The sequence below is a fragment of the Gigantopelta aegis genome, chromosome 8 (assembly GCF_016097555.1).
Source record: "Gigantopelta aegis isolate Gae_Host chromosome 8, Gae_host_genome, whole genome shotgun sequence".
Lineage (NCBI taxonomy): Eukaryota > Metazoa > Mollusca > Gastropoda > Neomphalida > Peltospiridae > Gigantopelta > Gigantopelta aegis.
This window is the reverse complement of record NC_054706.1, coordinates 61,406,767-61,429,357: the sequence shown is the minus strand read 5'-3', so window position 1 is coordinate 61,429,357 and position 22,591 is coordinate 61,406,767. Positions and strand designations below refer to the sequence as shown.

Sequence of the window (22,591 nt, the reverse complement as noted above, 5' to 3'; positions counted from 1 at the left end):
TTAGAGAGAAACCCGCTACATTTTGGAGCTTATATAAACACCACCATTAAAGTGACATACCCTAGTTTTTAAACACTATGGCGTACTTGTCACTATCAGAGCCGTTTTTAATAATTCAAATCAGACATTACTTAGATTTTATTGTCTAGAATATCCATTTCCGTACATCCGTAAAAAATTATAATAAAAAATAATAATAAAAAAGAAGCATTTGAAAATTTAAAAAAACCCAACCCACATGTACGTCTGAGAAATAACTGTTTTTAAGGATATTTCGCCATTTTAACGTCACAAGAAACTTGCTTTTTATTTCTCTGTTGTAACTTTATCCAAATGTGTTACAGGTTTGTAGATTTAACGCGTTGAAATTAGGGTCTGCGACTTTAACAATGGGAGCTTCTGAACATTTTGCACCTAGCGCAAAAAAAAAAAGAAACCCGCCCCAACTTAATAAAAAAGGTAGTTTGGCAATATCCGACGCCATATAACCGTAAATAAAATGTGTTGAGTGCGTCGCTAAATAAAACATTTTCTTTTTCTTCTTCAGTTTGGCAATAATGTTTTCACATTTTATCGCTACTTACCCGGCATTATATTTTTATAAATAATTTGCACGTGCTCGTCTCTGTCGGGCCGCGTGTGCTCGTGCCAAAATCCAATCACGTGACCCAGCTCATGAACCACGATCCCAAACTTGTCGCAGTTTTTGCCAATAGAAATTGCCTGGGGTCCGTTTCCTCTTTTACCAACAAAGGAACAGCACCTAGTAGTAACAAGATGTCTTGTTATAACAATAACATAAAAAGAAAATCTGTCTTGTAATAATACCAAACTACAATAACAGATAAAAGATAAACAGATAAATATTCCACATATGGAACTGGATGTAAAACGTGTTACATATATGTACAAACAAGACAAGCCCGCAGGAACCGGGTGGGGTGTGTGTGGGGGGTGGGGGTGGGGGTGGGGGGGGGGGGGGTGGTGGAGTGGAGAGAGAGGGCGGGGACCCGAAGACGAAAATTACGTTTTGTTCCTATCTATATAAATAATGAATATGTAAGCTATTTAAAAATGTTAATAAAAAAAGTATAGCAGATGGGTTCACCCTGAACCTATTTTAAAGCCTTTTTCCAATTCTGGGTTCCAGACTATAAAAACTAAAATGTTGCCTGTGACCCCACTTCACCCCACCCCACCCACCCCACTTGAGGTTGTGCCCCCCCCCCCACCCCCAGACATCGTTCCTAAGGACCTGAAAGATGCATACAAACACTATACCAATCTAAAGGCTAAATAAGGATTAATTATTAGTAATATATGCATTATCATGCATAAGCTTGCATACATCAACTGGTCATGCTGGGTTCTGGCTTTATTTCATAATGAATATAATATTTAGTTGCGTACTCATACATGTAAATAGGTAACTATGGAAAGTTAGACATGTAATTTAGAATGTATACATATTGCGATGCATTGATGTGCATTTTAAATTAAACTGCAGTGGTCACATAAACATTCTTTCACTGGAATAAAGGATTTTGTATGACGCCCAATCTCTATTATCAGAAGAAGTAATTTAGTAAATGCTTTACGGTTTTCTGGATGCATACTTTGTAATACGTATTCTAGTTGAATATTCTGTTTATATAATTTGTGAGTTCGCATCTTGTCACTGGATGCATCTGTTTTGACTAAAACTACAATATTAGAAAGAAAACAATGCTGTTTTGTCGACAATACAGTATTTTTCAACATGTAAGAAATTAATGGCAGATAAAAATTAAGTTTCATTTACTACACACACACACACACACACACACACACACACACACACACACACACAAACAAACACTCGCACATACACAACAAAAACACACAGAGCACACACACAGAGAGAGAGAGAGAGAGAGAGAGAGAGAGAGAGAGAGAGAGAGAGAGAGAGAGAGAGAGAGAGACGGAGAGAGAGAGAGAGAGAGAGAGAGACATACAGCAGAGAGAGAGGGGGGGGGGGAGGAGAGAGAGAGGAGAGGGAGGAGGTAAAAAGGGATATATATATAGAGACACAGAAAGAGAGAGAGATGAAGGAAGAGGTAGACAGGCATACGAAGAAATAGACACACAGACAGACAGACAGACAACTATAAGATGGACTGCTAGTACACACCCACAGTGTCTCTCGGTGAACTTGATGTAGTCGGCGTCCTCGTCCCTCTTCTCAATGAACGTCACACACGTGTAGTTCTCCCAGTGCCGCATGGCTAGTTTAAACAACGCCTTGTTCGCACCTGTAGGAAACAATGGCAATTAATTAACCTAATTAACACCATCATCAGTAGGCCTAAAAAACAAAACCTGTTTCAGGGAACGTGCCGAAAAATATTAGGTAGGTAGGTTGGCTAATTATTATTATTATTAAAACAAATTCTATAATAATTCCTACGAGCTCACATTATATTATGTATGTATTCTTTCTATATATTAATATAAAAGAACCCATCAACGCCAACAACCCCCAAACAATCATTGAAAACAAATAGGTCAGGACCTTTTTCTAGGTAAGATCGAGTCCCCTGAAAACAAAATTTCCTTTAGGCTTTATACATATATACAGTCAAAGTGCAGACAGGTATCTAAAGCGTTTGGATAGAACCGAAACAACAACAACAACAACAACAAAAACAACAACAACAACAACGTAATTTACAAATGCTAAAAAAGGGGAAAATATTCATTCTTACAATGCTGGTTTAATAATAGTCTGGTGAATTACATATATTTTATAAATCAAAGTATTCGTACTATTGCGTTTTAACCAAATATGTTTGAAAATACCTAACAATTAAAGCGATTTTTCACAGAAAAATCAGAACGGCTCATGAGTCTTGTCGTGTCTTGTCTTATCAAACGAGGAGTACTTGAGCGAAAGATAATAATCCCCAATGAGCGGCACTATCATAGATAGACGAAAGGGTATCATTAGAACCTCCTGTCATGGACAGAACTCTCTGGCATAGTCAGCGGTTGTGCCCACGACAGACGTGCTTGAACAATTCTCTGACGAAAGCATTCTAAAAACTACCCACATTAGAACTAGCAAATTATATACTACACTGAAAGTACCACACAAGCGTATGATAATGACTATCAGTTTTGTGGTTCATTGGTGTTATGATTGTTTGTTTCTCACTTTGCCTCAATTTATTTCAGGTGAATGCTGTTCAAAGCAACAAAAACAACACAACTTCAACAACAACAGACGAAAAAGAAACATCCTTTGATTTGTTAAGTTATTGTTGTTATAAATACATATGCATGTTTATCACAAATATTTTATCTACATACATTTTGTTAATCGAATTCTCATGTGTGTGTGTGTGTGTGTGTGTGTGTGTGTGTGTGTGTGTGTGTGTGTGTGTGTGTGTGTATATGTATGTGTATGTGTATCTGTATGTACATGTGCATGTGCATGTGCATGTGCATGTATATGGATATGTATATGTATATTGTCATATATACATACCTACATGCATTTTGTTTATCGAATGCTCGTGTATGTATGTGTATATATATATATACTACTCAAAAGAATTTAAGGGTCAGACGATATTTTCGACATTATTTTCTGAATGTCAATTATATTAGCTAGACCATAATGTCACGCATGGTATTGTTCCATTTTGACGAAAGTGGGTCTAAGCAACCCATAAATGAATTAAAATCCACTGTCACTGACACTGTCGACTAGTTCTAATGGCGAAAACATGCTTACATTTGCACGTAAATTAGGGCGAAAGCGAAAGGTCTGCTAAGTGCCCATAACTTGCTTTTTCACAAAGCGCTTCATTTGCACGCTTTGCATGTGTATTCCATGTTCCCAATGCTGAATTTCCGTATAATTGGAGATTGCGTTCGTGTATGGTGCACACTCCAAATTCGACAATGGTACGACGTCAACTGACTATCGAAGATCGAGGAAGGGCTATTGCTTGGCTTCAGGATGGCAATACGCAAAGAAATGTTGCTCTGAGGCTTGGTGTCAGTCAGAGTGTCGTTGGCCGACTGTGGCAACGGTACCAAGCAACGAATTCTGTTCGAAATCGTCCACATTCGGGAAGACCCCGAAGCACTACAAATAGAGAGGACCGCTACATCACCAATATGGCTCTACATCAACGCACAACCACTGCACGCCGATTACGTGACAATCTGCGGACTGCGACTGGAACTCGAGTGTCTGATCAAACCATACGCAATCGTCTGAGGTCAAATAATCAACGCTGCCGTCGCCAGGCTGTTCGACCACCACTCCTACCACGTCACAGAACGGCCAGACGTCACTGGTGCACACTTCATCTGCGGTGGCAACGTGTTCAGTGGGGTCGAGTGATGTTCACTATAGTCCAGGTTTAGTCTCCAGTTCAACGATGGTCGGGTTCGTGTCTACAGCCGTCCCGGGGAGCGCTTCGCTGACGTTAACGTTAGACAACGTCACCGGTTCGGTGGTGGCAGCGTCATGGTGTGGGGCGGCATCTCTATCCACCACAGGACCCCCCTCTATGTGGTGGATGGCAATCTGAATGGAATCCGCTATCTGAATGAGATTATCCGGCCGTTGGTTCTCCCAGGCCTTCAGCAGATTGGCGGCGGGGCAGTTCTGCAGGATGACAATGCCAGACCCCACCGCGCCAGGGTGGTAACGGACTTTCTCAGACAACAAGGTATCGCCAGGATGGATTGGCCAGCATATTCGCCTGACTTGGCCCCAATAGAGCACGCCTGGGACGAATTAGGCAGGAGAGTTCGGGATAACCATGCCCCTCCGGCCAACCTTCATGATCTGGGTCAACTTCTTATGGCAGAGTGGCAGGCCATTCCCCAAGATTTCTTCAGACGTCTGATCAACAGCATGAGGCAACGATGTGTCGAGTGTATTCGCGCCAGGGGTGGATTCACACACTATTAAACGAATGTTCTAATGTGTAAAATCCATGTTTGACAACCTTCAACTTTGACAGTATGTCATGTGACTTTCTTGTATACAGTGACGTTTATTTGTGGTTTTTTGTAAATATGGAACAATAAATTAACTTTTTGGTGTAGTTTACATCATCAATCTAATACACTCTGAAACTTATTTGGTTGTAAATTTTTTACCCTTAAATTCTTTTGAGTAGTATATATATCGTGTGTGTATATATGCCGTACTGACAAGCTTGTAGCTTGAACCAATAAATTCTCATTACACAGTTAGCTTCCGTGTCTGAGTTTTTAAATCACATTATTACGATTACTGCCTTCCTCAGCCAAAAAGACGATTAAATACGGCCTCAAAATGCGCCCTTGACGCAGCACGGTTTTCGGTTCATCCTCCTAGTATGCGATGCTAAATATTCGGTGTTCACGCTGTTTCCGAAAATGAATTACACATGTACCGTCAAATTAAATTCTTTTAGTGAAGCCTGACGAGTACAAATCGTTTCAGGTCACAAACTCGTAGTAACAGAGTGTGTTTCTTGTTCCGACTTATTAACTCATCATACTGGATCAGAGGAAGACGAATCACAAATGTCTTGATCAATAAAATATATGTGCAAGTGAAAAAAGAAAAAGAAGAAGAAGAAAGAAAAAAATCCATGTTAAACAAACAACAAAGAAGAAGACGATTAAAGAAAAGGAAACGTAGAACACTGAAAAGAAACACCAACAAAAAACAAAACAAAAACAAAAACAAAACAAATCCACACACACAAACAAACACACACAGACACACGCACACACACACACACACACACACACACACACACACACACACACACACACACCAACAAAAGAAAATACCTGGTATAAAATACAATTCGTGAATATATTCTTTTGCTGATTTTAGACATATGTAGTCACAGATAGAAGAAAACGACGGACACGCACGCACGCACACACGCAGGCACGCACATACGTACGTACGACGCATTCACACACGCACAAAGAAAGGATCGTATCAAATGATTATTTCGACACTTGATCAAGAGAGAATCTAGAAATAACATTTTATGTGCACCATCCCTCAGTCAGATAGTATATACCACAGCATTCGGTACACCATTTGTCTGGAAAGAGAAATAGCCCAATGTGTCCATCGACGAGAATCGATCCATGAACGATCGCGCATCAGGCAAAGGCTTTACTGGACTACTCCTGCCCCCAACTGGGGTTTGACATTCGCGTATATAGGACTGATATTTAATATTTTAAAGAAATAAAACCACACCTTTTCTGTAGAACAAAAGCAAGAAAGTTACAACATAACAAATGTTTATGACGCACCTACCTGAAAAATTAGCCTCGATTTCATATGGAATGACGCCATATTCCCACAACCTGTTAGCTTTTGCGGTGGCAGCGCGCCTGCGCCTTCCGGCGTCATAACTTGGTGAGCCTTTTGATTGGTCAGTTGTTTCCTCATACATGGATTCTAAATCAATGTACAACGTTCTATCTCCTTTTCTACGTTTCTTGTAATATTTGTTTTTCTTAAGTGCCCCCCTACATTGGCGCACCTCGTCGCGCAATTTCCTCCATTTCACTCGTAATTTACTTATTTCCTCTTTGAGCTGTTGTCTTTCTTTTCTACATAGTCTTTTATCTTTCCTGTAAAAGAAAGAAAGAAAGAAAAAAAAAAAAACCCAGATGACGAAATGGAGTGAATACCAGAGTTTAGAAAAATATAATAAAAACCCCATATAGCCCCGCCAAACCCCCCCAAACCCCCAAACGTCCCACCCCCAAACCCCCCCCCCACACAAAAAACCCCAAAAACCTCCAAACCTCAAAAAAAGAAAAGAAAAAAAAAGAAAAAGACAAACAAGGAGAATATTTTAATTAGCGTAAATTTGATACCAAGCATATAACGTGGAATGTCATGTCTTACATCATCAACATTTTGTTGATATTCCATTATATATGTAACAGAATAGAACAAAACAGAACAGAACAGAATTAGTTCGCCCAAGGCCTCTAACCGGTAGCATAAGATGTTTATATAAATATAACAAATAAAGAAATAAAAACATTATTTGTTATTTATTGTACTAAAGTGTCGTTGCAACATGATCTGTTACAGGAAAAATCCAACCGGAGATGGCTGTTTCCGATATAGTCTATAACACACATATTTGTGACATGCTATTAATGTTCTTTCGGTATACCTAGCCATCTACATTTCTGTAGCATGATATAATATTGAAAAACAAACAGTGTCAATTGGCAAGATTCGAACCTACTGCACCGATTCACTTGGCATTTGACAGCCCGCAGCCGTAACCACTCTGTCAACCAAGTGTTCCACAAAAAATGGAAGCCCAATTAACAGTAGTTAGGAAAACGTGCTGACAGACCCTCGGTTCGAAACCAATGAACAGTTTGTGTTAATATACAGCTATGATAACTAACCCAGTCCGCCTGTTACCGACTCCGGTCGGACTGCTGGTGCTCCCTTGCACCTGCCAGTGCAGGCGCTCCCCCTCTATCCCACCACACCCCTTTCCTGTCCTGGCCGGCTGAGGTCGACACCTGTGCCCAGGACAGGCGTGCGCTACAACAACTTGTTCTGAATGTGCACGTTAAACACTCTGACCTGACCTGACCTGACCTGACCTAACTAACCCAATTGATAGTGGGTGGAGTGGGGTCCATCCTAGGAACCAACACATCTCACGCGACATTTGTAACAACTTTGGGCGAGACGTAACCCAGTGTTAAAGCGCTCGCTTGATGCGCGGTCGGTCTAGGATCGATTGCCGTCGGTGGGCCCAATGGGCTATTTATCGTTCCAGCCATTGTACCACGACTGGTATATCAAAGGCCGTGGTATGTACTATCCTGTCTGTGGGATGGTGCATATAAAAAATCCCTTGCTACTAATGGAAAAAAATGTAGCGAGTTTCCTCTCTAAGACTATATGTCAGAATTACCAAATGGTTGACATCCAATAGTCGACGATTAATAAATCAATGTGCTCTAGTGGTGTCGTTAAACAAAACAAACTTTGTGTTGTAACCACTGAGCTAATGTTGTCCCAAAGACACACCAAAATGGTAATTGTGTGTAGTCAGAACCCACCAACCTGATGATTAGAACCAGATGACGAGAGAGGGAGACCACTGGGAGACCGCTTGATGTTTTAATGTTCCAGTTTACTCAGCGCCATTAGTAAGAAGAACGTCGCCAGTTTAACCCAACCCTCTAAACTCAACTCATATATCCGTGAAATCATTTGTCTAGCTCTGCCGGTAGAGTGGTCGCCTGAGGTGCTTGGGTCGTGGGGTCAAAATCCCCTAATGGAAACATTCCCTGAAATATGCTTTACCGTAACTGAACGTAAACGTGGAACTCGTAGAGTTAAAGGGACATGCCTGAGTTTTTGACTAATAAAATATTTCTACGATTAAACTTACATATTAAATATGTTTGCTTGTTTAGAATATCAGTGTCTGTATATTCAACGTGTTTCTGGTCGTCTTAATATTTGTAAGAAGCCCAAACTGGATTTTGTCTTCAATAATTTCATACGTACGAAAAAAATTTTTTTTTAGGAAATAAAATGAAATATAACCTAGTACAAATATTAGAACGATCAGAAACACGTTTAATATACAGCCGCTAATATTTTATGCAGAAATGTATATTTAATCGTTAAAAAGTCTGTGTTAGTCGATAACATCTTAAAAATTGCAGCAAACTCAGAAGTGTCCCTTTAATTATTTCAACCTTCACTGTCGTGATTCAAACCATGGACTCTCAAGTCCAGCACTCCACCAACTGAGTTAATAGGGCCATTCCCGCTAGCTGCTGCCAGTAGGAGCACTTTATACCGACACTGAATCAAGCAAACAAAAAAGGAAGGTTTGTTTTGTTTACCGAAACCACTAACGCATCTTAATTTATTAATTCTCAATTAATCATCGGCTGTTGGATGTCAGACATTTGGTAATTGTGACACGTAGTGTTCAGAGGAAAGAAAAGGAAATGTTTTATTTGTCGACGCACTCAACACATTTTATTTACGGTTATATGGCGTCAGACATATGGTTAAGGACCACACATATACTGAGAAAGGAAACCCGCTGTCGCCACTTCATGGGCGCAGCAAGGGATCTTTTATATGCACCATCCCACAAACAGGATAGTACATACCACGGCCTTTGTTACACCAGTTGTAGAGCACTGGCTGGAACGAGAAATAGCCCAAAGGGCCCACCGACGGGGATCAATCCCAGACTGACCGTACAGCGAGCGAGCGCTGTACCACTGGGCTACGTCCCGCCCCTACTTTATACCAACACTACTACATAAAATATGACCTGAATCGAGCAGACAAAAAAGGAAGGTTTGCTTTGTTTAATGAAACCACTAAAGCACCTTAATTCATTAATCATCGGCTATAGGATGTCAGACATTTGTTAATTGTGACACGTAGACTTCAGAGGAAACCCTCTACATTTTCCCGTTAGGTAACGTCATAGGTTTTAACGTGCAGATTCAGAACAATTTGTTGTAGCACACGCCTGTCATGGACGCAGGTGTCGATTTGCGCCGGCTCCTCCCTCTAGGACAGGAAAGGGGTTTGGGGGAGAGAGGACCGCCCGCACTTGGCAATTGCAAGAGAGAACAAACAGCCCGAGCAGAGTCGGTACCGGGAGGGGGTGTTTGTTGTGCTATTGAATTTTGAAAATGTCCCATAAGATTGTTTTCCCATTAAACGGACATACCCTAGTTTTTAAACACTATAGCCATATTTTTCACTATTAGAGCCAACATAACTTATATTTTATTGTTTACATTATTCATTTCCGTACAACCGAAGTTTTTCTGGTCATCCTGGAGTTTCTAATACAAAAAAATAAAAATAAAAATAAAAATGCATTGTTTATATTTTAAAAACACACGTGCGTCTGAGAAGTAACACTCTATTTTTAACGGTATTTCACTGTTTCAACTTCACAGACTCTTGTTTTACTATCTTGTAACGTTATCCAAATGAGTTACAGGTTTGTAAATTAACCAAAATTAGTGCGCCTTTAAAATAATGGGATCTCTTATACGCATCATCCGGTGAAACACCTCAGGCAAGCGCTCTACCGTCTGATAGAGACCCCGCCCTTCATATTAGTCCCTGCCAGCAGAGGCGCCTTTATTACATCACTACCACATACATATGCCCTGAATCTACCACGCAAATCAATGGTATTGTGTGAACAGCGTGTATTCAGAAAAATCATTAAATCATTTAGTTACAGAGTTGTTCCCAGACGTCATGTGTGTTACATTACGACTGGAAAACAATCCCATTACACACATTATGACGCCCGAGTCACGAATTTAGAAACAAATCGCGGCGTGTAAAAACACACCACGTTTTTGTTTATAGGTTGGCGGGTGACAACAATGCCAGGAGAATATTGTTCTGTTCTACTAGTATTCGTATATAGCTGAATGAAAAGACGTGTGATTCAATACATATCTGAAAGCTGGTTCCGTGGTATGTAAAAAACGAAACACCTTGAGATTCAAAGTTGAAGGTGTGCAGTGGCGGATCCAGAAAATCCATGGGGTGGGGGTGGGATGGGGGTGTTGGATGAGGTTCAATGACAATTAGTTGTTCCTCGGATTCTTCAAGGTAAAAATAAAAAAAATAAAAAATATATATTTTGAACATATTTTAAAAATATAACTTTAGAGGGGGCTGGTATCGCCACAGGTGTGTTACATGATACTGAAAATTATATATCTTTACACATGTTCGAGTCTTGGTGCAGTTGTACTAAAACATGACACAATGGTGCACCAGTTGGAAAAATATGTTTTCGATTTATAATATTATACAAGTTTTATTGCTGACTTAGTGATATACTAAAATGCAATGTTTGTATAACGATGGTTTTGTTTTGTTTAACGACACCACTAGAGAACATTGGTTTATTAATCATCGGCTATTGGATGTCAAACATTTGGTAATTTTGACATATAGTCTTAGAAGGGAAACCCGCTACATTTTTCCTTTTCCATTCTATATGCACCATCCCACAGACTGGATAGCACATATCACGGCCTTTGATATACCAGTTGTGGTGCACCGGCTGGAACGAGAAATAACCCAATGGGCTGTGTAAAAGTCTTCGACTTGAGTTAGCAGATCCCGCCGTATAACGGGAGCTATCACTGTTGCTCCCTATTACTCCCCTGAAACTTATGTTCAGGAAGAGTATTATTTAGCTCCCCATTGTCCATTTATAGAAATATTTTGATATTGGCGTCGAAATTATAGTGGAGTTGTAATTATAGAAAACCAACGATTTGTGTAGGTGGTTAACTAATATGATATCAATGAAACGATAACTTACTCAGACAACGTGTAATGAGTGTTATGCCAGTCTTAGACTACCAACTGTCACGACGGGGTTGGCCAAATCGCCGATATCTGGACTTCTACTACGACCGTCCAGTTGCTAGTCTGAGAACTCTTACAACTCGATTATCGTCGTATACAACTCCTACGACCGATTAGTTGTTAACCTGAGCGCACCCAACAAACAAAAACAAAAGTTGACATTTGGGGAAATTACAACGCAAACGTCGAGTTGGCCAACTTCGTCCTAACAGTTGACAGTCTGAGACTAGCATTACTATTATCTGTAAAATACTTGAAGCGAATCAAATATTCACTAACTACTTCTGTTTAGGGCAAATAGAAAAAGATAGCTGAGGCATATGAACACAAATTAAATTAAAATTAACCTCTTTAGTCTCGCCTGATTCACGAATAAATATCCAAGGGAACTAGACGCGTGTGCCCGCCACAGACATGCTTGAACCCTCAGTGGCTGTAAATCAAGTGCCATATAGCTGTCTTGATTTATTTTAATGAAACCCAAATCAACGCCAACAATGCCAATAACCGGTTCGCTGGTCTAACTCGCACCACGTGTTCGTCCCAGTGGCACGCTTCCTGTTCCTCTAATTGAGGTTTATGTCTTCATCTTCCGCCAGCAGTGCCAAACAAATAGCAATTAACCGTCTTGTTAGTCAAACAGATAATGTTTAGTGTTATTGAATGGCCGTACAGGGCCGTACCTAGCCTAAAATAAGGAGGGGTTGGGGGTATCAGAACTAAAAAGTTAATGTTTGTTTTGTTTAACGATACTACTGGAGCACATTGGTGTATTGATCATCGGCTGGTTGTTGGATGTCAAGCATCCTGTTACGGAGCTTGTAGGGGAGTGGCAGTCCTCCTAAGGACGAGGACCTGAAATTGGATCATGGAAGCAATCACGACTTTGCCTAACATCCTTTCTACTCTGCCTTATGCAGAGATACGATTTGGATATGAGAATACGGTTTTATCGTTCAGATTTTGTAATTCCGACACGTAGTCTTAAGAGGATCCCTGCTACATTTCCCCATTATCTGCAAGGGATATGTTACATGCCATTTTCCACAGAGAGGACATTACTTACCACGGTCTTTGATAAACCAGTCTTGCGGTACTGGTTTGGACAGGAACAAAAACCCAGTTATATATTATAAATCTAGAAAGTTTCGTTTTTTATCCGGTAAAAACAAAATAGATATGTTTTGTTTTTATCTGGAATGAATTCTAAATTCTAACTACTACTACTACTGCTACTGCTGCTGCTGCTACTGCTACTCTTACTATTACAACAATAATTAAATAAATAAATACATGAATCAATGCATGTATGAATGAATGAAAGGATAAATGAATAAATAAATAAATAAATAAATAAATAAATAAATAAATAAATAAATAAATAAATAAATAAATAAATAAATAAATAAATAAATACATTAAATAATTAACTTACCGCGTTCTACACATTCTAATTTCTTGAACTTTTTGCTTGATAATCTTTTTAACGTATTTTTTATCCTTTAAAGTTTTCGAACTACAGACAATGTTTTTCTTGTAATTGGAGTTAGGGAGGTTGTATCCAGTCCCCGGGTCCTCCACCTGCAGCTCGTACATACTGTTGTTCCGGTGTTTCATCTTCCAGATGACGTCCTTGAACTTATTATACTCCGCATCCGATAATGCTATATCACCCCAGAAGGCGGCTGGAAGAGAAGAAAAACGAAACTATTAACGACCAGATGTTTCATCCATTCATCAATTCCTCCAATACATCTATCCGTTCGTCCGTTCGTCCGTCCATCCGTCCAACCAACCAATCAACCAACCAACCACCCAGCCAACAACAACCATCCATCCATCCATCCATCCATCCACTATTCATCCATCCATCCATCCATCCATCCATCCATCCATCCATCCATCCATCCATCCATCCATCCAACCAACCAACCATCCATCCATCCATCCATCCATCCGTCCATCTATCCATCCACTTCATACATCTATCCATCCATCCATCCATCCATCCGACCATCCACTATTCATCCATCCGACCATCCACTATCCATCCATCCACTATCCATCCATCCACTATCCATCAATCCATCCATCCTATAGCTATCCCTCATGGGCGTTCACAAGGAGGGTAAGGAGGCACTTGCCCTCCCCCAGATTTGTACCTGAAAATTGCTTTTGACGTATACTTGCCAGTTAAAAGTATTATGTTAGCTCTACATATTTAAAATATTGACATTTATCAATAGTTGCCATAATTAATTTTACTTGTAGAAAGCAGGAACATTTATTTTAGAACATCAAGTTTTAAAAAATTTCCACGGAAGTATAAATGTGTCGAACCCCTTTAAAACTGATCCAAAAGTGCTACCAAGGGAGTCAAACCAGAAACCCGCTAAAGGTTTTAATACAAAGTCTCACATAGTAATTCGATTGTTTGTTATTAATATTAATGATATTTGTGGTTATAATTTTAACGAATTATCTGATTGTATCATACAATTATTCATTGTTAATAATTATCATTTGATCAAACAATTTGGTATAGAACTATGGTGTTTATGTATTCAGCGCATACAAATGTTATACGTCGTGCCAAAAAACCCCAACAAAAAACCAAAAAAAACAACAACCCCAAAACGCCCCAAAAAACATACCCAAAAAACAAAAACAAAAACAAAAAACATTTTAAGTGTTGAATTTATAATGATGAATTTTAGAAAATTTAGTTTTTAATCGTATGGCCCAAAACCTTCTAGAAAATCGTGCGGACCCAATCTCAATCACTCAACCCCCCCCCCCCCCCCCCCCCCCCCCCCCCAGCCCAAACATTTTTTTATTTACTTTCAACGTGAATGCATATTCCTGACCATACCTATATTTTATTTTATATATGCCAACATATGCTGATAGCTCCTATGACGCCACTGGATGTCAAACATTTTGGTAATTTTGGCACGTAGTCTTTAGAGAAAACTCGCTACATTTTTTCAGTAACATCAGTGGATCTTTTTAGGCACTTTCCCCACAGAAAGGACAGCACATACCACAGTTTTTGATATACCAATCGTGAGTCAGACTATAGGACGAGAATGAATCCAATAGGTCCGCCGAGGAGGTTCGATTCTAATACCAACGCACCTTAAGCGAGCGCTCTACCGACTGAGCTAAAATCTTACCTCACGCTGGACTGTTAGAGTGCAAGGCAAGTCTGTTTGTTCATTTAAATATGACGACTCAATGACGGAATGCACTGCACCTGTTCACCGCCGTGAACCCGCACAGTGCGTCTTACCATTAAGTTAAAATGAGAGTTCTCGGCGAACTTAGACCCCCAAAGGAGGGATATGGAATTAAATTATTTCTGACGGTCTGATTCCTCTTATTTTAGTTTAAAGTTGGAGTTGCAAAACCGACTCCGGTAGGGTAACTGATTAAGCCACACCGGACATGAGACTGGTAGGTAGGTTCGCATACCGGTACCGCTCCCACCCATATATCAGCGGGGAGGTCAAAAGCCATTAAAGCAACTTCTTTCTCACTAACCATTAACTGTATTTAACAGGCAGACAAGATAGCTGAAGTATGTGTGTCCAGTGCAGCGAACATTAATTGGATAGAAGCACGGAAACCAAACCAAAATGAACAATAATGAAAAGGTAACACCAGATGGAAAAGGTGACGGTGATGATCATGATGGTGGTGATGGTGATGATTATGATGATGGTGATGATGACGATGATGGTGATTATGATGGTGGTGATGGTGATGATGTGATGATGGTGATTATGATGGTGGTGGTGATGATGATGATGTGATGATGGTGATTATGATGATGGTGATGATGTTAAGATGGTGATTATGATGGTGGTGATGATGATGTGATGATGGTGATTATGATGGTGGTGGTGATGATGATGATGTGATGATGGTGATTATGATGATGGTGATGATGTTAAGATGGTGATTATGATGGTGGTGATGATGATGTGATGATGGTGATTATGATGATGGTGATGATGATGATGATTATGATGGTGATTATGATGATGGTGATGATTATTATGATGATGATGATGATGATGATTATGATGGTGGTAACGATGATGATGATGATGATATGGTGATTATGATGATGTCTCAACATATGTTTTCAATTATTATTTGTCCTTGGTTTTGAAGATATCTGTTAACGACTGGTTAAGTTAATCAACCTTTACACAACTGGCTCCTCGTTTGAATGGGGAATATATAATTATGACCTTCTAAATGAAGATCCCTCTCTCTCTCTCTCTCTCTCTCTCTCTCTCTCTCTCTCTCTCTCTCTCTCTCTCTCTCTCTCTCTCTCTCTCTCTCTCTCTCTCTCTCTCTCTTTTAGAAGACTGACGATAAATTGCGCTAATCTAATACAACATTTTAAAAGTGATTTATAGAAGTCGTAACATACATGTCTTGTTTAACGAGACCACTAGAGCACATTGATTTATTAATCATCGGCTATTGGATGTCAAACATTTGGTAATTCGTAGTAATTGTCCATTACTAGCCAGAGATATTTTATATGCACCATCCCATAGACAGGATAACACATACCACAGCATTTGATATGTCAGTCGTAGTGCAGTGGCTAGAACAGGAATTAGCCCAATGGGCCTACCGACGGGGATCAATCCCAGACCGACCGCGTATCAAGAGAGCGCTTTTCCACTGGGATACATCCCGCCCCCATACATGATTGCGAACCTGTCATTAACATATTCAATACTGTATCTCTGCACAAGACTGGTTTCAAAAGAAGTTACAGCAGAGTCGTGAGAGTACGCAGCCATGATTCGCTGTTAAAGGTTTTATCTACATAGAAAAAACAGATCTTGATAGCGATATATGGTTCCAACTCCGTCTGTACTACCACTTTATAGCGCGAACCAATACAGGAGCAAAGAAACGTTTTACATCTTCCATAAACGGGCGTGACGTAGCTCAGTGGTAAAGCGCTCGCTTGATGTGCGGTCGGTTTATTTCTCATTCCAGCCAGTGCACCACGACTGGTATGTCAAAGGCCGTGGTATGTGTTATCCTGTCTATTGGATGGTGCATATAAAAGATCCCTTGCTACTAATGGAAAATTGTAGCGGATTTTCAAAACAAACTTCTTTCTTCTTCCATAAACAGAGAGACGCCCGAAAGTTCAACGTTTGTTTTGTTTAACGACTCCACTAGAGCACATTGATATATTAATCATCGGCTATTGGACGTCTAGCATTTGGTAATTTTGACGTATAGGCTTAGAGAGAAAATCCGCTACAATTTTCCATTAATAGTTCAGATCTTATATATGTACCATCACACAGCCAGGATAGCACATACCACGGCATCTGATATACAAAGCTTGGTGTATAGCTGTAACAAGAAATAGTCTAATTTCCCAACGACGGGGATCGATCCCACGCCGACCACGGATCATGTGAACGCTTTACCACTGGGCTACGTCCTGCCCCTAGAACTATAAAAAGTTTACAAAAATATCGCTAAGATTTTTTTGAGGCCTAAAGACATTATATTTACTGAAAGTTAAATAAACAAAGAATGACGTTTACCCTTCTCACTTACACTTAAACAAGAAAGGTTGATGAATTAAAATTGTTTTATATCTTGTAAATACGATTTAAAAAAAAGCAATTTGTGGCGCTGTTGGCCTCTATTACATAACTATCAATCAAAGGCTTACATATAATCATTCGGAAAACGCGCTGTTCTCAACCATGGAGTTTAATGAGGAACATCAAATAAAAGTTCATATGTCATTTATTCAAGTTGAGGATTCCGTAAATGTCAAAACAAGAGATAAGGGTTGGGTTTTTTTTATATAACGGTACACTGTAATGTGTGTTTTGCATAATTGCGTTAAGCTTTGTTTTTATTTTTAAAAAAAATGTTAGTATAAATAATTTCTCGTGATTTCAGTATTAACATAAATATCTGACGCTACTGTGAAGTTAATTGTATCTAGAATAATAATAAGAATTAACCGCATTTCGTTTGGTTTTAACTGTTCAGCACATATTCGAGATTGCAGCTTTTGAACATAACTGACTGGAAAGAAGGAAATGGTTTATTTAGCGACGCACTCAACACATTTTATTTACGGTTATATTGCGTCGGACATATGGTTAAGGACCACATAAATATTGTGGAAGGAAATCCGCTGTCGCCACTTCATGGGCTACTCTTTTCGAATAGCAGCAAGGGATCTTTTAAATGCACTATCCCATAGACAAGATAGCACATACCACGGCCTTTGATGTACCAGTCGTGGGGCACTGGCTGGAGCGAGAAATATAACTGACTGAGCAACAATCGAGGGGGATATATGCGATTTGATGCTGAAACCAAGTAAGGTTCAGGGGCCTGATTCACAAAGCTCTCTTAGGCTCTGCTAGACAACAAAGCATCCTCTTTGTAAGTCTTAGCATTGCACTGCGAGATCGCAAAGTTGCGAAAGTTTAGTGAATTATGCCACCACAACCTTAGTACACAGATATATACACAAGCGCAGGGCCGTTCCCAATGGAAGGCAATGTGGGGGTGGGGGTGGTGCCATATTTGTTCTCTTTTTTCTAGTTCTGTCTAACGCTTATATTACTGTGTCCCAATCCTAATGTTACTGATCCTGGGTTAATTCAGACTAAGGTATGGACCCCGAAGCATCTCGATGTAGTAGAAATATCGCACTTAGTGATTGACAGCGATGAGTCACAAATATGATCAGACGATTTGATTGAGCATCTTCCCGAAGTACAATATTAAGAACAAGGCGTAAGTGGATACGAGCTGCGATTATTCGCAACTCATCACTATGACTAATGATACCTTCGTCATCAGCAATCGACTGACACACAGTGATGCACTAAGAAACCGGCCTCGGTGGTGTCGTAGTTTTGTATTAAGCCATTGGACATAAGGCTGGTAGGTATAGAGTTCGCAGCCCGGTACCGGCTCCCACCCCACCGCCCAGAGCGAGTTTTAACGACTGAATGGAACTTGCAAGGAGGTATACAAACGTAACTGGTTCCTGCCTCACGTCGACAGTTGAATAGCTTTTTTTAATAAGCCTTTCCTTGACACCGCCTCATCGACCTTGGTGGTGTCGTGGTTCAGCCGTCGGACATACGGCTGATAGGTATAGGGTTCGCAGCCCGGTACCGGCTCCCAAACCCAGAGCGAGTTTTAACGACTACACCGACTTCTCTCTCACTAATTACTAACCAACTAACAGCTAACCCACTGTCCTGGACAGATAACCCAGATAGCTGAGGTGTGTGCCCAGGACAGCGTGCTTGAACCTTAATTGGATACAAGCACGAAACTAAGTTGAAATGCAATGAGGCAAGGAGTTTTTTTTAGTGCAACATTCATGTTCGTTAATTTATACCGGCCTCGGTGGTGGTGTGGTTAAGCCAACGTACATAAGGATGGTAGGAACTGGGATCTGTTCCCGGTACCGGCTCTCACCCACAGATGGAGGTTTACGACTCAGTGGGTAGGTTTAAGGCCACTACATCGACTTCTTTTCTGAGTTAAAAAGTTTAAAAGGTTCTTTATAAAGAGAGAGAGACAGAGAGAGAGAGAGAGAGAGAGAGAGAGAGAGAGAGAGAGAGAGAGAGAGAGAGAGAGAGAGAGAGAGAGAGAGAGAGAGAGAGAGAAATGGAAAAGACTCTTACATTATTAGTCCTCTGATTATTTTTAAATTTTTTTTACAAGCCCCTTATTATTTTCGGCAAGATGAGGCCATACAGAATTAAACACAGTTCTACCAGTTACTAAAAAAACCCCTGAGAAATGCCTGAAACCTTAGTGGTATAGAAAGGAAGGACATGGTTTATTTAACGACGCACTCAACACATTTTATTTACGGTTATATGGCGTCGGACATATGGTTAAGGACCACACAGATATTGAGGAAGGAAACTCGCTGTCGCCACTCCATGGGCTACTCTTGTCGATTAGCAGCAAGGGATCTTTTATATGCACCATCCCATAGACAGGATAGCACATACCACGGCCTTTGATGTACCAGTCGTGGTGCACTGGCTTAGTGCATCCACATAACCGTGCAGTTAGTCTCGGACACTGCTAACTTTTCCTTTTCATTTCAACTTAAGTTTCGTACTTATATCCAATTAAGGTTCAAGCACACTGTCCTGGGCACATAGCTCAGCTGTCTGGGCTGTCTGTCCAGGAGAGTGTGTTAGTTGTCAGTGATTAATGAGGGAGAAAAAATGGGTGTAGTGGTCTTATAACTACCCACTGAGTCGTTAAAACTCGCTCTGGGTGGGAGCCGGTACCGGGTTGCGAACCCAGTAACTACCAGCCTTATTATGTCCGATGGCTAAAACCACGACACCACTATACATGTTCCCGCGGTTTCGTAGAACAGTAGCGAATTGTTTTCCCATTCAGTTGGTGTCGTTTCATCCTTAATGTCGCTGTCTGGGACAGACCACTTACCACGAAGTGGCTATCACGGTGACGGAAAAAACACAGGAAGAATTCACCGAGTGATACACGCTCTGTTCCGAGCCTGTGTGGTTTGACACGCATACATGTACAACAGATGCATGACGCAACAAAGCTCCTCTGTTGATGATGAAAGAACAGAAATATTTGTTTAACGAAACTTCAGCACAACTTTAAAACTATAACTATTTGGTGTCTTTAGCACCGGCCTCGGTGGTGTCCTGGGGGGGGGGGGGGGGGGGATCACATTGGCAATGGCACCCCACAATCGAACCTTTTCAAAAAAAAAAAAATTATTTAATTAAATTTTATGAAATCATACATACATAGTATGGGTTGCCCCCCATATAAAATCCTGGCTACACCAGTGAGTAGATTAAATATGAAGGGCCACACTTTTTATATGTGTACTGGCTGAGTATGTTGATGTGATTATATTAGTTTTATTAGAAACTGTTAATATTATTGGCCAAGAGATATAAATTCGTCCAGTAACACGTAGAACCAAGAGCTAACCGGAGGTACAGAAATGAATATTGCAACCACTAATCTAAATGTTTAAACAATAGGTAAGAGCAAAGTTTTTAAAAGCATTAAAGGGACATTCCTGAGTTTGCTCCGTTGTAAGATGTTTCCGACTAATAAAATAGTTCTACGATTAAACTTGCATATTAAATACATTTTCTTGTTTAGAATATCAGTGTCTGTATATTCAATGTGTTTATGGTCATCTCAATATTTGTAAGAAGCCCAAAGTGGATTTTGTCTTCAAATAATTTCGTACGTACGACAAAAATAATTTTTTAGGAAATAAAATGAAATTTAACCTAGTACAAATATTAGAACGATCAGAAACACGTTGAATATACAGCCACTAATATTTTATGCAGAAAACTATATTTGATATGTAATTACAATCGTTAAAAAGTCTCTGTTAATAGATAACATCTTAAAAATTGCAGCAAACTCAGGAATGTCCCTTTAATTTCCTTTCCTGTAGTTAGTAATGTGTTTTGTTTTATGGCGAAAAGACAATATTAATAACCAGTCTAACCTTTGTAGTAAATATATAACTGATATATCTAAATATTATCGCTGGTATAAACGTTAATGCCAACAAGTTTGTTTACAACTTGTCAACAGGCAACATTTTAGTTTTGAGCTTTGTCTAAAATTTACTTTAAAATACCAGATAGACAGATAATTTATTAAAATTTTACCTTATGTACACCAAATATATACTATGAAAAATAAAGCGATAAAAAGTACGTTAGACATTATTTATGGAATTATTAGAAGCAGTATATATCTGAAATAACACAGGTATGGGCAATTAAAAAATACAAAACCCACACCCCAAAGCCCAAAAGAAAAAACATAAACAAAGATTTTTAAAATTAAAAATAAACACACTGAATATAAAACGTTTATACGATGTTGTAAAATACAAACTACAGATTTTAGCATGGTTAGGTTCGGACATTAAAACATAACCCATTCTAAATGCTCAGGTAACAATAAACTATTTTTAATTATATATAATAATGTTGATACAAATAAAGACAAATATCCTGCCAGAGAACTTGAATTCACGGAACTTAATTAATTCGTCACACAGCAAAATTGGACAAGCCCTACAACGCACGAGTTTTGAAATAAATCTGCGTGAAACGATAGGGGAAAACTTGGGAGCAATTTCCCGTGTACGTTATAGCGCCGAATAATTAGATGGATAGCGATCAATATATCCGGCCACTTCGTCCATGCCTAGTTCAGTTTTACCGAAGCGTGATTAATGCAAGACGTGATTTAGCCGCACTAAATGTTAATTGCTCTAATTTGAAGGATATTCATAACCAGCTCAAATAGTCTGGGGCTGTGACGAATGACCTCTTTCAGAAGATGAAATGAAAAAGAGGGAGAGAGAGCGAGAGAAGCTTTGTCCCCGCTGTTTAAGAAATTGGACATCTAGTCTTGAAGTTTTGACGAAAATTCTGGAAAATTTGAGACCGCTCTTTTGTTGGTCAAGCCAGACGTGCCTGAACCTTTGTTGTTAGCAACATGTTAAAATAATTTCGTCTGGGTCCCGAGACTTAGTTGAAGGCCGAACACGTCGTTGCGTAATTTTATCGCTCACAGTTAACCAAAGGCGGGGGGTGGGGTGGACATGGATTCCCCTTAATCACACCTTTCCCCCCTCTGCATCATACACTGGCCAAAAACCACATGTACACAAAATTCCGAGAGGGAGACACTGGATAATGCCATTGTGGATCATTTCCTGCAACATTGTTGCAACTACCAGAACCAGAGGAAGGAAGGCAGTCTGGCCTTCAGATGAACCCTGAAGAAGAAATTATTCAGCCCCAAGGAAAATCTGCAGCGCACTGTAGCATTTGTTCGAGCTACTGGGGTCCCAGTATGAGCGTTCGAAGAAGAAGAAGAAGAAGAAGAAGAAGAAGAAGAAGAAGAGAAAGAAGAAAGATAAGAAGATGATGACAAAACAGAAGAATACATTGACCTGTTTTACGATCCTAACAGGACGTAGTAGGATTAGGGTGTGTATGATTCCCCTAAATATATATTCCTGATTATGCCAGTGCTTTAAGTCTTGACAAGAACCAATAA

General features: G+C 39.8%; 1 protein-coding gene across 1 annotated transcript in view; it reads right to left on the bottom strand.

Annotated features, from left to right (window-relative positions):
* The window catches only part of LOC121378818 (bone morphogenetic protein 1-like), a 69,309-nt gene that overhangs the window by 28,334 nt on the left and 18,384 nt on the right, over positions 1-22,591 (bottom strand). The window contains exons 2-5 of the mRNA XM_041507146.1: positions 12,885-13,134; positions 6,332-6,651; positions 2,171-2,291; positions 585-763 (exon numbers count right to left, since the gene is read on the bottom strand). Of these exons, the coding sequence (XP_041363080.1) occupies positions 585-763; positions 2,171-2,291; positions 6,332-6,651; positions 12,885-13,134 (870 nt within the window). The remainder of the gene's footprint in view (positions 1-584; positions 764-2,170; positions 2,292-6,331; positions 6,652-12,884; positions 13,135-22,591) is intronic.